Raw genomic sequence first — 18,747 nt, forward strand, 5'->3', positions numbered from 1 at the left:
TGCATGCCAATACTGAATTTAGAAGCTGCTACTAAAATGCTGGCATTGTGCCTTGAAGTTGACTTAAGAACATATTAGGCCACCAAGTGAAAATCTGTGATAGAGGTTAACTGCATCTGACAAGCTGTTTCTGTCAACTAGTATTAATGCATAAAGTGGTACAGAGAATGAAAGATCATCTCAGCTTTTAATGGAACTTGTAGCTAGCACCCTTTCGTTCTTGATGAGGGAATGTGCTATAGACTATAGATAGAACACAGCAGATTTCACAGGTATGTCTTGGGAAAAAATTTAGTGTCTTTTTGTGTGGCATTTAATTGTAGTGGGCCTGGCTGAGCCCCACAGCAGCCCTCGTGGTGCTGCGCTTGTACTGGTAGCTGGAAAGGCGGTGATAACACACCGGTGCTTTGGCTGCTGCTGAGCAGCGCTGGCACGGCATCAGGGCTGTGTCTCCAACCTTCCCTGCCCCCTCTGACCAGTAAGTTGAGGGTGGGCAAGATGTTGGGAGGGGACATAGCCAGGACAGCTGACCCAAAGTGATCAATGGGATATTCCATACCATATGATGTCTGCTCAGATAGAAAAGCTAAGAGAAAGAAGGAGGAAGAAGGGGGGCATTTGTTATTTATGATGATTGTCTTCTGGAGCAACTGCTACGCGTTACTGTAGCCCTGCTTCCTGGGAAGTGGCCAAACATCGCCTGCTGATGGGAAGTACAGAGTAACATCTTTTGGTTTTCCTTTGCTTTTGCACACATGACTTTTGCTATTGTTTCATTAAACTGCCTTTATCTTGACCCACAAGTTGTTATTTTTCCATCTTACACTCCTTTGCACCCCCCACCCTGTTCTGCTGAGGAGTAATAGAGCAGCTTGGTGGACACCTGGCATCCAGCCAAGGTCAACCCACCAACCACACCATTAAATTCTGTAGAACTGTAAGATCTGGCTAATGAATTGTGTGACTAAACTCTTGTCTAAAGTGCTGATGGCCTGTGCTATTTAGAACAGACACTGTTACTACTGTGTTATTAAAGCAATTGTGTTTCTGAGCTGTAGCTTGCCTGCAGAGTGAATTGTATGACCTTATTAATGGATATTACTTTAATGACTTTTACTGTTTTGTCCTATTTTTAAATTGCATCTTAGAGCACCAACACACAAATATCTTTTTAATGAAATGACTTATTTCAAATGTCTTCATTAAGTGTAATCTTGTTTACTCATAAATGCATTAGTTGTAGTAGTAAATTCTTTGGGAGAGAATTGGAAAGCTTACTGAGGTAAAAATAAAGGTTCATATCAGAGCTGCTGTATCATTGGTTTGTGGAAAGAGTTGCTTTTCAGTCGTCTTTCATATTGATTCATGCTTACGTAAAAAAGGCACCATTTTAGGCATGAAATTATGTTTGTTGTGAGTAGCACTCCGATTGTATTCTGCTTAAATTTCTTTGGTTTGTGTAGAATTCGAAATAAATCAGCTGTGGAATAGAAAGCTGAAAAATGTTACAGCTTATTCACCTTTAGCAAAAAAACCAGATTCTGCCATCCAGTGGCTACCAGTCTGTTAAGTAAGAGTGGATTTCACTGGTTTATCTGAAAAAGAATTGGTCTGTAGAAATCTTGACTGACATTAATATGCCAGAGGGGAAACGAAAAATTGTTTTCAGCTTTCAAGCTAGGTAGCTTGTGCAAATGACATATTAAAAAAGCAGATCTTCTAGTAAGTTTGTCAAACTGTGGACTTCTGTGCATACTGTTGCATTTCTGTCCATTGGGGTTTTTTTACTAATTTTTAAGGGCAGAACTACTGGGTTTGGATTAGGTGCTTACAGGTACTGTTTGGAATACTGTGAAGTTTTGAGAAAGCGTTAACCTGTAATACTTTTTCAACCAAATGGGGAGTTGATTTGACTAAGTCTTAAGATACTGTTTTCCTCTAGAATTCCTTTCTCTTGTAGTTTTCTTAATCCTTAATATGTTCCTACAGAGTCACCCTTCAAAGAATATTATGCATTGACTGTGTGTTGTGATTGTGAATGTTGTATATTGATATGTCACTGCCCACATTTTTCTTTTGAGTTGCTTGAAAGTTTTCATTCAGTGTGTTGAATGAAAGTCTAGATTCTGGTCAGAATACCATTATTTAAAAAAACCCACAAACTCTTCTAGTTCTTAACCAGACTTTTATAGGGTTTATTTTTTTATTAATCTTTATTTCTCTTTTAATGTTCCTGTTTCAAGCAGGTGTAGCATCTTTCTAGAAAAACAAGCTGATGTTTATTTTTCTAACTTGTTACACTGTTTTCTTTGATGCTTCTGGAAATTCTGTTTGTTTATTGCTGCTTACTAAGTCAGTCTCAATCCATGATGTTGCTACTTTCCAATAGGAAAAGAGAGGAAAATATTTTTCTTTATCTAAATATTTGTTTATTTTTGCTAACAATTGCATGTCCCAGGGCTATAGTATATGTAATTTCCTCCAAATGTAGAGGAAAAAGTTTTACACTGCCAACTTCAAGATTAAGAGAAGCTGGAACAATACATTCCTACAGGCAGTACTCTTAAGAAAACACTTAAAGACGTACTTTATTTAAGGGTATGTCACAGCTGTAAGGAGACCGTTTTATATAAAGCCATGCAGTTCAACTATGTGAATGTGAAAAATTCCTGTCATTCTTTCCTAAAGATACTTAGACCAGACTTCATTTAGACAGCTATGTTTCTGCTTCTGTTTAAAAACTGTTTCTTTAAATAATATACGTACCGTGCAGTATAGTGTTTTGTTAGTTCAGTTCTGTAATCACCAGTTGTGTTTGTTAGGTTTTTGTCCATAGATCCTTTATTATTAACAATGTAAACAGTGTTTATCATTATGAACTTCATGGTGTTTACAATAGCTTCTAAAACCAATTAGATGGAATTGGGAGGGAAAAGGGGAAAGGAAAAATATAACCATTTTCAAAGACCTGACAAGAAATCTCAAAATGAAGTAACAGGCAAATTAGAAACCTAAAATGACTAAGCAGGCCATAAAAATAGCTGATTGAACCCTGATAGCACTAATATAATCAGCAGGTCTCCAGGAAACCCATTAACACTTTATAATAGTCTCATTCATGGAAATGAAATGAATTTTGAAGATGATACATGGCATAAACGTTATGTATACAAAACTTGGTGCAAAACAAATAAGCTTTCACCCTGTAATCTTGCAAGCAGAATAAACTGTGAAAGAACATTAATAGCAAGAACTGATGTAATCCTGAAATTCAGCCACTTAATTGAAGAAACTTCATGAAAAGTACTGGAAGTACTTGCATTAATTACTTTTTTTTTCAACTGAAGACATTTAACATTTTAGAATAGAAATTTGAATATATTTGAGATGTGTCAATCCTATAAATACAAATGCGATTCATGATTTAAGTGGAATTTGGTTTTTTTAATGTGGCACAAGAAGTTTTCAACCTGAAAGCTTTGTGAAGACAATGGTACTCCTAAATTGAAAAGCATATTTTTCAAAAAGAATTAGTGTAATTGATTGCATAGCAGTTTCATTGACTTTTACATCGGTGATTGGGGTTTTTTTATATTTAAAGTTCTCTAGAATCAAACTACAGTTGGCCAGTTATTTTATTCCTCTACATTTAAGAGTAGAGTGAAAGAGTATTATGTATTATCCTAAATTTGTAATTTGTATCTCAGCCTCTCACATGAGGCTACTATAAGAAGCTGCAGCAAAATGATAGACCTAGTGCAGTTTGTCACAAAGTTAAATAGAATAGTTGATTTGAATAGCTGATGAAGCCCTCATTCCTAAGCTTGTGTTGCTCGAGGTAGTACTAAATTGGGGTGCTGCTCAAATAATTTGCTTAGTATTGGAAAGCATTAGAAAGAATATTATTAGTATTGGAGACACTATTACCATAGAAAAAGTAATATATAATATTTTATTATTATAATAATTATTATTATTTTATTATATTGTATGTATTATATATAAAATAATAATATATATTATATTATGTAATTATAAAGTAACTAAAGCTTCCAGAATAATGGAAAGGGAAATCTTCAGAGGGTGTTTTCAGGACTGTTCTTTACAGTGAATTTGTACATCTGTGGCTTTCTACAATTAAAATAAAAAAGATAATCACAAAAAAAAAAATCAGATACTTTTCATGATTATTAGTAGAAGTAGTGCAGGTAATTAAATCTGTAGAAAGGAAATAATTCTGTGTTCTGCAGTCCTTTTTAAGTGTCTGAAAAGTAACTAAGAAAAAGCAAGTTTATTAGAAAATCAATTTTATATCTTAAGGATCTGTTCTTTAGTTGCTAAAGTTTTAGAATCTTCACATGCAGAAATTTTAATTGTCTACACCAATTAGTTGTGGAAAAATCAGTTGTCTGAAAAAGAGAGACAAAGTATTTCTATAATTGATGATTTGTTCTTTGTAAGATTTAAACATGCATTAAACTATAATAAATGTAATTGCCTGGATTAATTATATAATTTAATTTTTGAAAACATTTTCAAAGTTTATTTGGGACTGCACAGGCAAGTTTTGTGTTCCTTTTGGAGGTTGCAGTTTGTTGCAAATATTGTTGGAGAAAGGTCTGAACATTAGCAATTGCAAGATGGAGATTTCTTCAGAAGCAGAGAGAAGGTTGTTACTGAATTTGTCTGTTTACAAAATTAATCATAAGTAATTTTTAAAATAATCTTTGGCAGGTTCTTGTGTATTGCTGCCTCTTCTATTAGTCACAGTTTATCATCTTAGGTTTAAAGATGATTATTCTTCTAATCTTGACTATTGCTATTTGACTGATGTATAATTATTAACAGGTCATTACTGTATAGTAGTTTTGGTCACAGTCTTGATAAAAACAAATTAAATACTGAAATAGCATGTGTCTAGAGATTTTGATTGATTTTAATACCTATTTTCCTGCTGTATTTCTTTTCCTTATGGATGGATTCAGTATTTCAGGGTTGGGTGCGAGTGGTAGCCTCAGAATAAAAACCTTGGAATAATAAACACATTTCAACAGGTATCCTAAGTTTTGTTACCACATGGTCTTTTCCTTATGATTAATATATGTAGATATACACACACATGCATGTATATCTGAAAAATCAAAAATATGCATGCTGTTTGTTTTAACAGATTGGACAACTTGCTTTTAAAGGCGTGAAAAGACTAAACCGAATCCAGTCTATAGTTTTCGAGACCGCCTACAACACAAACGAAAACATGCTAATCTGTGCCCCCACTGGAGCTGGGAAGACTAACATTGCCATGCTGACAGTCCTTCATGAAATTCGCCAGCATGTCCAGCATGGTGTTATCAAAAAGGATGAGTTTAAGGTAGGAGTTTAATGAACGAAGTAACAGCTTTTCAACTTACAAGGTAAAACCCATTATATGTTATATACAGAATATGAAGTCAGGAAGTTTTCAAGGGTATTACGGTTTTCCAAGTCAAAGATAAGGCTATTTTTTATTTACTTCATTATTGTTAAAGCCATTCTTATTTGTGTTCTAAAGGTCTTATTATGCAAGTAAAAAGCTATGAAAACACATTTAGCTTTGATGCAGAACCAATTTTCAAAGTGATGAGGCTGTATAAACAAAATCTATTGTCCTTTAAACAGCTGCACACTTATCCAACAAAGATAACTACTTTTCATATATCACTATTAAGATTTTTCACTGTAAGCGCCTGGCATCATATTTCAGAATAAATTGTGATTTGTAGTGGTTGCCATGAAACAAACGACATTGTGAGGTTTGCTCATTTATCAAGCAAGTGTCCTTTTGGTGCAGATTGTGTATGTTGCTCCTATGAAGGCTTTGGCAGCTGAAATGACAAATTACTTCAGCAAGCGTCTGGAACCACTAGGCATTACTGTGAAAGAATTGACCGGTGATATGCAACTGTCAAAAGGTGAAATTCTGCGAACACAGGTATGCTTAATATTTTAAAATGTTCTCTGTATGTATTCATACCTCTTTATAGGCATGCTGGTCTTTTCTTCAAACTCTTTGTTAAAGGTATTGGTAAAGCAGCTGAAATGTTATTACCGAGTCTGTAATTACTTCGGTTCTGTTCCAAAATGTGACTTTCAGTTCAAAGTGATTAAAACACTAATGCATCTGAAATATCTGAAGCAACTAGCTCATTAAACATTTTGGTTTCTCCCATTCAGACTTACTAGTATGGTGCCCCACTTCGTTATAACCTTTGTATAAAATCTTGCATGATTTCCAGCTTGTGAACCTTAGTGGGTTGTGCCCCTTACCTTCCAGAATTATAAACCAAGTGTTGTATGTATGTGTTTGCAAGAGCCTAACGTTCATAATTTCAGATTAAACATTCTTTGATAATAGCAATCTTTGAAATTTGAAGGTCTAGTCTGCAAATGGTAAATCTTAAATAAATTTGAAATGCTGTAACAACATTGTTGCAAATATGTTAAAATAATACTTACCTTGTTAATTAAAAAAAAAAAAGTTAATAAAGCTGCAGGTTCCTGTTAATAGCTGATCTTATCTTTCCTTCTTAAGCACAAATGAGGAAATGAGGAAGACATTGCTAGGTTAAACATCTGAACATTCATAGAAATGAATATTATTTGCTTTTTTAGCTTCCAAATAATGTTGCACAGATGGAGATTTTTCTTTCTTAGTGGATACTTCTTGTCATGTGTATTTCACACAAATGCTGTTTATGTCAGTGAAATATCATTTTTTCCAAAATATTAAGATACGTTTATAAATATTCTTTCATCAAGTTCCTTGTAATTACCCTTCCTCCTGCCTGGATGAAGAGACAGAGTAAGACTTGGTTGTATTATTGAAATGAACATTTATAAATGTAACCTGTAGTAATTATTGATTCAGATGAGTTATATTTTGCCAGTCTTAGCTTTGATGTATTTTACATTTTTGTAAAACTAGAGAAAACCCTTCACGTGACAAGAAAAGATGTCTATATGTAATTAATAATAAAGAAGACCACTGCAGTAATCTAGTATTAAGTCCTGGATAGTAATCTTATTTATTAGAAGATGTACATGCATATGTATTGACACATACAGCCACAATGCTGTGGTAACCAATAAATAACGACACAATCAGTAACAGGAATACCACTGGTAATTTATCAGAATTACTTTGCAACCCATCTGCATAAAAATTGGGTTTAAAAACTAAAGAACTTTTCAGCTATAAAATCTCTCCTCATTACTAAAACTCTGCTTGCATCCAGTAAAGATGTAAGGTGGAAGGGGGGGACCACAAAAACCAACATTTCAGGCATTATTAAGAAATGTGTATGGAAAATAGTTTACAAAGTTGAATTTTTATTACTCTGGTAATGGGAAATTAATATATACAATGTATTAATTTAGAGCAACATGGTAACTTCAAGTGTAGAAAGACTGTCTGCCTTATCATGCACTCCTGTTTCAGTCCAAAATACTACTAGTAGCATAATTTATTTTCTTTTGGGGAAGAAGGTAAAGTAGATTTCTGTATAAAATTCAAGAAGAAATGGCAAGGGAAGGACCTAGGTAAAAATCAGGGGTTTTTTTCTGCCATGGATTTAGCTCATTGCTTTGAAATTAAATATTTCTTTTTATCTGAAATTTACTTTCAAAGCATTTCTACAGTTTTGCATGTACTTCATAGGATAGAAACACTAATCTGAATTGTAGTGTATTTGTATTTCCTAAACGTTTTGGGGGAATGCAGGTGGAAGAAAAAATTGTCCTCAGAAGAGGGAAAATTAGGAAAACATTATGTTAGTTATGACCCAAAATTTAGCTTCTAGATTTTCAAAGGAACTATAACATTGATTAATTTCACATTTGCTTTAGCATCAGTAATACTTTTGCTTCTTTGCTCTTGAAAACATTTGAAAGGTTAAAAAGACAAATACGTAAAGTCCAAAAATCCTGGACTGTGAAATACTGTTTTCTTTTGCTTTTTGTAGACAGTCAGTCTTTCGTTATGATGAGTCAGAATTGTAGGAGGTGCAGAAGAGAGAGAACACCAATCCAAGAGTTACCATTGTAATTGCTGCTGCTGTTCTTGCAGACTCTGGTGATCAGCATTGGGCTTTGTTTTATCCCTGCTTATAAAAGTGCACAGAAAATATGTAACCTTATTATAAACTGAGAAAAGGGCACTTGCTTGTGCAGGATCTTGCTTACTGCTCTTTGTGTATATTGTTTCCTGTGAAAACTCAGGAGCTTGCTTTCATGAACTGTGCACTTAAGCCACCTCATGCAAGCAGGTTTCTTTCATTGCTTTTTACCCTATATTAAATAGATTCTTGCTTCAAATATTTATTTTAGTTAGCCTCTCTAATGTATACATTTCTCAGATAGGAATACTCTGATATGTGTTGCTGCTTTACTTATAGTTTCAGAGTTACTTTGCTAATCACTACCCTGCTTTCTAGCCTTCATTAGTGTAATAGATGAAGTGCCTGTGTTTAACAGTAAAGCAGTTTTTCCTGTAAGAATTAATATTACAGCAGGTAAATGCATGCACACAGTTTAAATACACAGGGATAGTTTATATAGTATGGGGAATAAAAGGCATCAACTGAAGTAGATGGCAGGTATTTCCAGTTGGATCGCTGTTTCAAAAGATCTCAGCTGATTCTTCTAGGAAACTGAAGGCCTTATGTAAGTCTTCCGTCACAGTTGTCTTCTGCTTTTCTGAGCAGCTCCATTTTCAGCATCTTCATTTTCATCCTTGGGTGAATCAAATCAGTCACAATGAAGGATTTAAAAATGAGATAATTGTCAGGTATTAATTAGAAGTAGCACTTCGGGGACAATCCTGATAATTTTCTCCTTCCTTTCCATCCGTCATCCTTCATACTTTCTCTGTGTGTATTTAAATATGTGTATTTTGTAAGTCATTACATGTATCTGTTTGCCATGTGCTGATGAAGAACTGCTTTATCTGAGAAACTGCTGATTCTCTCACTTCTTAGGAATCCACACTTAACAAGCCAAAAAAAAAGTAATTAGTAATTTAAATTTTCATTCCTTTAGGATGGAATAAAATCTTTAAATGTTTTTGAAAGATATGCCTATTAAGAAGGTTTGTAAGCATAATTTTTCAGCAATAACTTTCTCTATGCTTTCCATACTGTCATTTATACTCCTCCAGAAGGCATTCCTGTCTCTTTCTGCTCTGCACTTTTATAGTATTATACATGAGATTATTTTACTTCCATCTTATTCCATACTATACTTTGAATAATCATTAACAGTACTATGGTTCCAACACATACTTCAGAAGCCAAGCTTTTCAAAAAAAGTTATTTCTCATGTTACAAATAATGAAATTATCTTTAAAAGAAAAATCAAAATAATGTTTTATTGACTCTTCAGTCAGTCTTCTAACCTGCTCCCCAGCTTGTACAGTGAAAGCCACAGCTACTACTTCTCTAAGTGTAAGATGTAAGGGTAAGTGTTAAAACTGTAAGACACAATTTCCCTTTATGTTTTTGTTAAAAGGAGTAAGTGTAAATATTTAACATATTGCTGTAAAGTTTCAGACAGAATAGATACAGGGTCCATTACCAAATAATCTGGATGTAAGTGTGTGCTTTACTGAATGTGGGAACAGAACAAAATAAACATGTTACAAAGATAAATAACATTAGCTATTATACTCGTTCTTGTAAAGAATGTATCTTCTGTTATTAAGCCTTTTTTCATAGCCTAAATAGAGATACATTAACTTTTCACTTTCTTTCCCTCATTAAAAAACAATCTAAGGAGGTTTATTTCCCTGCAGTTGATATTTTTCCTATTGGCTCTATTTTAAGCGTGTTTGTATTCTGACCTATTATCTAAGCATGTTTGTATACTGGCATAATATTATCTCTGATACTTAGACATTACTTAAAACACAATGATATTAAGCATACTCTAGCCATAATCTTATTGTTAGGTAAGTCGGTTTTGGTATGTCAATGTTTAAATGGAAAATATTTTTAGAAGTATTAAATTATGTATGTTGCTGGGTAGCATTTGGGACAACATGAAGAGTTTTGTTAGAAGGCAATGGATTATTTGAGTCGTTGTCTTTATGGCTTTTTTGAGTGTGCGTATATATATAGATATACTCATAGATACACTCATTTGCTTTATACTGTCTAGAAAATTATATAACACAACTTCAAAATCAACCTGTGGGCTTTCGAAACGGTTACCTTTGATCTTGTGTTTGCAACGAATAGTAGTAATAATTATGTTTTCAAAGTTTGGAGAATACAACTGGGATTACAGCAGTATAGATTTATAATGTAGTCGCCAAGTCTGAAGGCACTGCCCTGTACTGAGCATGGTGTATTGTAAGCTAATGACTAGTGTGATGCCTTAACTTGTACAAAACAGGGGTAGCCTCTGGGGAGTTGCAGAAATGCCTTCTGGCTTTAACGGTAGCTTTTAAAGTTAGTGGCCATCAAAACACATGTAGGAGATAATTTCTTTTTAATCTTTTGTACATGCATGAAACAAAATTAAGATCCTTGGCATAGCACAGTGACAATTTATTACAATTTCTTCCATCTGTGTAAACTTTAAAAATAATGTAAAAAAAATGATCCTGTTAAAGGTATTTTATTTCCTTTTTAAGGAAAGTTATTTTACTATTCTGTCGCATCTTCTGTTACTGTGAATATTGCTCACCCTTAAACTAGTACCTCAGCAGTTTTGTACGAGATGTGTTACACTACAGTCCTTGTCAACAGCTAGCATCCTACTTCAGATAAGTGCATACAAGTGAGACTGACATTTTAAAGTTGAGATAAATTTTCTGTCATGTTTTTGCTTTATTTTGTGTCTCAGACCTGCAGATAATAAGCAAAACTTCTTTTATGGGTCCTGTGTCTCTTGCTTTGCCTTGAAGACTGCCAGACTGTCACAAGGCTTGCTCACTACAGATATGTCTTGGTCTTAAGACCAGATTATCAGTGCTTTCTATGTTGCTAAAATTATGTAGTAGTTGAAAACAAATCTGGTCAAATTTTGAAAGCGGCCTAATTTCCCCAACCTATAAACCTTTATATATCTCTGTTCCTTCCTTCTCATATTCTTGGAGTTAAAGGGATTCAGAGAACAGGAGAAGGAAATTTATTGCCTTTTAAATAAATATTAGGGGAAAATGAATCAAACTATTATTGTGGGCGTAGTTCTGATAGCACTTCTGAACCATTGAATACTTTTTTTTTGTTACTGTTCTTCTTGATCAAGAAACTGATTATACAGAAAGCAAGATTGTTCATTTAAAATTTAATATGGGATTTTGTGTAGTGTTTACGTAGTACTGAAATATTTCAAGGCCCACAGAAATGTATACCACAAAAATGTATACGTTTAATGAACTGCAGTGCTGTGCCTGTTAACATGGGCCTTCCAGCCCTCACAGAAGCAGACGTTTCTAAAACTTTTAGGTTTCTGCAGGCCTCCAAATATCATTTTTTCTGTCATGGATTTGATAAAAATTAATTCCTTGTCTGATTAAAGAAAGGGGTACTGGAAGCAAATGGTGCGTTTGACCTTGGTCTATTTTCAACCTAAAATGCTTCTAAATGTTTCTCCTGAATGGGAAGTGGGAAACCTGAAGTAGCATTCATCTGTTTGTTTGTTAAGAACTGCCTTCTTCATAAACTTTTGTTATTTTACAACCCTGAAAAATTCCAGGATGTTCAAATGAATCAAACTCAAAGCTTAGATTTGTTTGCTGTAATGTCCTGCATCAATGAAATACACAGAGACTTGAAGTGAAAGATTAGGCTTTTTATCCACGCAGCTCAGTTTAAAAAAAAAAAAAAAAAAAGAAAGAAAGAAAAAAGTGTGTATGTGTGTGGAGAAAGTCCTGCTAAACCTGACTTGCATTGCCAGTCAGAAAACGGGCAGCTAGCTGTCATATTTGTTCTCTGCTCGTTAGCCTGTGTAAGCTAATGTCATGTGGCTTTCAGAGTTGATTCTTGATGTTGCTCACAGTTTATGTAAAAACTATCTTAACATTTAGCTAAGAAACCATCCTTCAAAGCTTTAGCTATGAGTAGTGATATCACTTTCATTTGCCAAGTGCTGCACTTGTTGAGCAGTTTTAAAATCTGAATGATTTCCAAGTTCCCAATTAAGGAAAAAACCCAGCAGTAACTGAGCAGAGTGTCTTTTTGTCACCTTAGAAGCACATTGTCCCCATGTTTGGGGTGTCTTGTGCCCAGGCGCTGGCAGCAGGGGGGCTGCGGGTGCCAGACAGGGCTGGCTGCAGCCAGCTCCAACAGACCTGCCAGAGGGCACAGAGCCCCTCAGCCAGGCTGGTGGCACCTCTATAAAAGCCTGTTTAAGAAAGAGCAGAACCACTGCGTAGCAGCTGAGAGAGAGTGTTGAAGAAAATAGTGTGAAGAGCAGCCCCGCAGACACCAAGCTCAGAGTGGAGGGAGGGAGGAGGTGCTCTAGGCACTGGGAGCAGAGATTCCCCTGCAGCCCATAGAAGAGGCCATGGTGGAGCCAATATCCACTCTGCAGCCCTGGGAAGACCCTGCGCTGCAGCAGGTGGATGGTGCCCTAAAGGAAATTGCAGACTGTGGAGAGCCCATGCAAAAACAGGCTCCTGGCAGGAACTGTGGCCCATGAAGTTGAGCCCACACAGGGGCAGGTGTATCCTGGAAGGGACCGATATTGGAACAGTTTGTGAAGGACTGTCCTGTGGGGGAGACCCCACATTGGAGCAGGGGTGAGGAGGGAACAGCAGAAACAAAGGTTTATGAACTGACTACGACCCCTGTCTCCTGGGAGGTGGAGGAGATGGGAACCAAGCAGTGAAGTTGGGCCTGGGAAGAAGGGAGACTGTGAGGAAAGGATTTTTAGGTTTTTTCTCTGTTTCCGCACTATTGTACTCTATTTTTAGTTTGCAGTACATCAAACTAATTTTCCCCAAGTCAAGTGTGTGTTGCCCGTGACAATAATTGGTAAAGGACCTCCCAGTCTTTATCTCAACCTATGAACTTTTTCCATCTTATTTTCTCCCCTTGTCCGGTTGAGGAGGGGAAGTGAGGGAGAGCATGGCTGGGCAGCTGGCAGCCAACGAAGGTCAACACACTATGGGTAGTTTTAATTTTGGATTTTTTTTAAAGTTACTGCTTTCACTGAAATTTTACTTTTGGTATTTTAAATCCAAGAAACATGTTTTGTTAGCTTATTGCAGATTTTATTGACTGGTTATTTTTCTTTTTAACTTTAGCTAGCTATTTATACTGGAAATAAGAGTAATTTAGAGCAAAAGGGCAATTCTTATTGAAAAGCGTGAGTATTACGACAGTACTGATGGTGTTTTTGAAAACACCAGTGTTGCAAATGAAAAGAGAATTTGTGTAAGCTGCATTTGCATTGGCAAATACATTTGTCTGATTACTGAACAGAATTCTTTTCTTGAGGAAAGGAAATAGCCTGAAGGACTGAATGTATTTTGACATCTCAAAGATTAGCTGATTAATTGTACTTGTGCTGGCAAGGCAGAAGTGAGAAGTGAAGCAGAGGCCACAAAAGCATTAGCTGAACAGGGCAAGTAGTTCTGAGAACAGCAAATGGCATCAGGACCTTTGAGTGATATGAATGATCACTCTGATAGATTCTGTCAGCTGATAGACTCTGATATTAAGTCATGAAGGCTTTATTCCCTATTGGAATCTGATGCTAATAAAATGGAATAATGCTTTTTTCTTAAGTTCTTAACTGCAATATAAAACTAATCAAGTCTGAAAATATTTGAAGCAAAAGAGGGCTATAAACTTGAGGTGCCTTCTGTTTAATCTACAACTTGCTTTTTCTCATACACTGTTTCTTATTTCCTGCACTTTAATAAGGTACAGAGATGCTTCTAGGTAAAAACAAAGAGTGAACTTGATTTCTGCTACTTTTCCAATGGAAATTGAAATACACCAATTTTGTTAATTTTTATTGCATTATATTCTGTGATCATCTGCTTTGTATGTGCTTCCCATTTCATGCATATACAAAGCCCACTGTTGGAAGCTGAATATTCATACATAGTAATTTACCTTATGCATATAGTAAGTACATGATATAGTGATTCTTCACAGTGGTTAATCATTTTCATACTTTATTTAAAAAAACATTGCACACCTATTGCATGCACGTTTATGTGTAACCAGAAATGAGGACATCTTTATATTAGGAAAAGTGAATAAAGGATGAGAATATTTGAAATCAAAGGGGATTTTTTTGCTCTTGGGAACTGACAAAAAAATTAGTGATGACAGAATTACCACTAAATCATGTTAGACATTAAGTGTTTCTTACTGACTTCTGGACCTATTTAACTCTGAAGCCATGTAAGTATTTTGAATTGTGATAAATGTTATAAATCTATGTAAGCAGCGTTTTCAATGTCAAAGGATTTTTGTAAAAACGAAAAATCTTGACAAACAGGATTTGGTGGTGTGGGTTTGTTCTTTTAACCCTGTTTTTCTTGGCATTCTTTTTGTCCTTTTCGTAGCTTGTGGTAGGAATTAACGAGTCCTGTGGAGGTGATCTTCCAGGGTACAGTTATAAAGAAACAGTCTTAAGTGTTACTACTAAGAAATTTTATTTAATAGTGTGCTAAAAAGACCTCCTAGCCTGGCTTGAAACACATGAAGATACTGGAAACTGTCTATTGAATCTGTCTGTGCAAAAATCTAGTAAAACAAATCTATGGCTAAGAATTTGACAGAGGTACATGATCAGCACAGACAAAAATAATTCACTAGTTCATATTTCCGTTACCCCCAAACCAGAGAGGAACTGAAAGAACCCTGATTTTGTGGGGTTTGCAGCATGCCCTTAAATTGCAAGTAGATTGGTCTTTTGGTTACATGTGTAATGCTAAAATGTATGAAATTACATTACATCATGAAATTAAAACATGGAAAAGTGTTGCATTTCTTATTTCTCCCAAAGCCTTATTTTCCACAAATATATTTCTATTTCTAAACTGTCTGTGTTGATAAAGTAGTCTTCAACATTTCTCGGTTAGTAAGTTAGCTATCAAACAGACCCTGTAGGAACTTAATTTTTCACTTTCTTTTATTGAATGCAGGCATGTCATCTTACTATGCACACCACCTTACTCATATAAACATGTTTCAATACAGTGACCAAGAATTATGATTTTTTCATTTCAGAATGTTAACAACTCTTCTGCCTTAATAACAATTCACAGGCTATATGTTGTACTGCATTTTAACAGAAATTAAATGTATGAGAAAAGTTTGTTGGGAAATTTTTAGATTGACATTGTTAATTGGTATCCCAATCATGTTACCGTAGCATTTTGTGAAAACTCTGTTAAGTGCTTACACTGAAAAATTACATAGAATATGCAATCTAAAGTGCCTTTAAAGCAAGATAATACTATTTTATTTTCCCATCTCTTGATGCTTCATCACTGTCTAATCTTTATCCTTCTCTGGTAATTTTGTCCATCCCTGTAAGGCGCTTACTCTGATATTAGTTTCCCGTAAGTGGCCTTCATCTGCAGTTACATGCCATGTGTTTTCAACAACTGCAAGTAAAAAAAACACTGTATTACTGCTGACTTCAAATGCCAGTCTGTTTCTTTCAGGAACAGAGTGGTTCCTTACTCTAGAAACTTCATATGCATTAGATGCAATAAAGTCTACAAATCTTTTTTGGGATGAGGAGAAAAACTGTCATGAGGTGGCCATCAGAAGTGATCCAGACATTACAAAGCTCACCAATACTGAAAAGCCTTCCTCTTTTCAAGTTGTTCATTTCAAAAGAAGAGTTGATCCTGATAGGGCTGAAAAAAAGTAGTGCTGAATTCTATGCACACCTATGGCTTCAGGAGCAGAATGTTCTCTTTAAATCAGCATTTGGACTGGAAGATATAATTTATCAAGAGTACATCAAAATCTAATACGAAAAGGAAAGAGGAAGGGACATGCCTTTCTTTCTGAGAAAACTTCCAAAATATTTCTTAGTATTACAGCCTTGCTAAAAGAAAATGTCCTTTCTTCTGAATCTTCAAAGTTATGCACTATTTAAAGTGAAAGTCTTTATTCTAAATGAGGTAAAAACCTTACCTTTCAAATGAGAGAAATATACTAAAATGTTTAGAACAGAAATGCTTGCTAAAGTGTATGGCTGAGTCAGGATCAAAATCTTTTTATACAAGAGGATTTCTGTATCCCAAAGTCATCTGCATTTCACTCTGTCATCTTCATAAGGATTTCCTTCATTTCAGAAGTCTTCCCAGTCTGCAAAATAAAATCTTGCTCCCTGCTTCATTGTCCATGGTATCTTCAGGGCAAATTGTGTTTAAAATACCACTATCCAGTATCTCTCTGAAGCACTGAAGCTTGATGGGACTGCACAGGCTGTTATAAATCTTTTTCTGGTTTACATTTAAAACTTTCTTTCTGTAAATGTTAAGTGTATTTCTTAATTAGTTTCAGTTCTAAAAGCAAGACTATTAAAATAAAATCAGAAGGGATGTCTTTAAAGACAAAGAAGGAATTTTTCCATGGGTGCCATTTTTATGAAGTATACTGTTTTCCCACAGTTTTCTTTCTTCTTTACACCAACTTGGGGAAATAGTAAAGCAGGAGAAAAAAAATTGTTAAACAGCAGAGAGGTAACTTTTGGGGCCTGTATGTTGTAATGTTAATTCTTTGAATTCTTTAACCCTCAGAAATAAAGGCAGTAGACTCTGTGACTTCACATGTAGGACTCCTGGCTGTGTCTGATGATGAAAATTATTAAGAAACAAATTAATTTTCGCTTGTATAAGAGATTTCTGGATAACATTTCAGTGGGTTCAGTTAGTTGAATTGTTGTCTGTATTATTTCTGTTGGGTTTATTGCAGGGACAACTGTATTGCTTTCTGAGGTTGATGTTATTGATTTGTGCCTTCCATCCTTTTTTTTTTTTGTTTGGCATCAGTCTTCTAATACCTTAGTGGGATTGCTGGAAGCCCTTCTGATTTACTGCTCTCCCATTAATATATATGCCTATGACAGCTAAGATTTTGCTGGAGGGGAAAAGTACTTATACATCATTAAGCAGTAGCAGTTTGAATAAAAAATAGTAGTTCTGTATGAGGAACTGGAGGTGCCACCTGTGACCTAAATTAATTGGTGACAGATTTATGACAGAATCCATCTTGATTTTTCTAAAATCAGGCTTCCATACTTCAGAAATTAGAATCACTGCTCTAAGACACTAATTTACATTTTATTTGAAATAATTTATTTTTCAAATAGACACAGTGGTTTATTATACTACATCCCTACTTGCTTGTTGTTACTACATAATCTGTAGAATTGTAATACAGCCTTTGAGTAACCTACTTTGTGTTTAATAATCAAATGCCACATACTCTGATAAAATGAGTAATTGACAGGTATTCCTTGGTGTGACTCACTTGACTAAAAACTCTTGTTTAGCTTGGGTTGGAAGGTGGGAGTTAATCTTTGTTTTAAAATCTATTTGAAATGATGCCAGATAAAATTACCATGATTTTGAACAACAGGGAAAAAATTATTGTGTTCATAGTTAAAGGATAGAGGGTTAATTGTATTTTTGGTTGTGTTCCCTTTTATTGGAAGTAATTATGTTCATGCCTGACTTGGCTCCATTTTCTACAAGTTTTTCTAAATTGTTTTGAATTGTTGGAGTGGTTCTCTCCCCCCCCCCCCCTCCCTTCCCCTTATTTTGTAAATAAATTGATATAACTCTTTGGTATTGTACTTAAGCACTTAAATGCAAATATACAAATATTCCATTTGGATGAAGAGTCCTTGCTATAGGTGTATACTCTTTTTAATTTTTCCTCTCCAGTGCGCACATTTTTTTTCATTTACTTTAAGCTTAATCAGAATAAATTCAATTTTAAAAGATCTCTACTTGATGCATTTGCATTAATCACTGTTTCTGCAGCAGCTTGATATTACAGTGTGTGCTGGTTTTGGCTGGGGTAGAGTTAATTTTCTTCTTAGTAGCTGGTATGGTGCTATATTTTCTGTATAGGAATGAAGCTGGGTTAATTAACATCGATAATATACAGCTGTGGGCTGGCTTCAGGGGCAGCAAGTTGGCCGATATAGACAAGGTGCAGGTGTGGCTGGTTCTGTGAAGAGGCTGGGCAGCCAAGGAAGAGAGAGCAGCTAAGGAAGAGAGGGGAGGAAGAAGCAGAGAGGAGAGAGAACATGCCCTGGGTGAGGAGAGACTAGGAGAAGGCAGCAGAGGGACTGGCATGAAGAGTGTGTTGGTATGTGATGGTAAAAGACCTTGTTGCAGCCGGCTAGTTCAGAGAGTGCTGCGACAATTTTGGGCTTTAATGAAAACAGTGTTGATAAAACTGGTATGTTTTAGTTACTGCTGAGCAGTGCTGACACAGAGTAAAGGCCTTTTCTGCATCTCATGCCACCCCATCAGCAAGCAAGCTGGGGGTGCACAAGAAGTTGGGAGGGGACACAGCTGGGACAGCTGACCCCAACTGATCAAAGGGATATTCCATACGATCCTATACTAAGCAATAAAGGCTGGGGGAAGAGAAGTGGGGGACGTTTGGAGCTATGGCATTTGTCTTCCCAAGTAAACATTACATGTGATGGAGCTCTGCTTTCCTCTAGATGGCTGAGCACCTGCCTGCTGATGGGAAGTGGTGAATTAATTCC

General features: G+C 35.5%; 1 protein-coding gene across 2 annotated transcripts in view; it reads left to right on the plus strand.

The window, feature by feature from the left end:
- Positions 1–18,747, plus strand: part of ASCC3 (activating signal cointegrator 1 complex subunit 3) — a 280,895-nt gene that overhangs the window by 72,306 nt on the left and 189,842 nt on the right. For both annotated transcript variants that reach the window (XM_040597335.1, XM_040597334.1), the window contains exons 9-10: positions 5,171–5,371; positions 5,831–5,971. In XM_040597335.1, the coding sequence (XP_040453269.1) occupies positions 5,171–5,371; positions 5,831–5,971 (342 nt within the window). The remainder of the gene's footprint in view (positions 1–5,170; positions 5,372–5,830; positions 5,972–18,747) is intronic.

The sequence above is a fragment of the Falco naumanni genome, chromosome 6 (genome assembly GCF_017639655.2).
Source record: "Falco naumanni isolate bFalNau1 chromosome 6, bFalNau1.pat, whole genome shotgun sequence".
NCBI classification, from domain to species: domain Eukaryota; kingdom Metazoa; phylum Chordata; class Aves; order Falconiformes; family Falconidae; genus Falco; species Falco naumanni.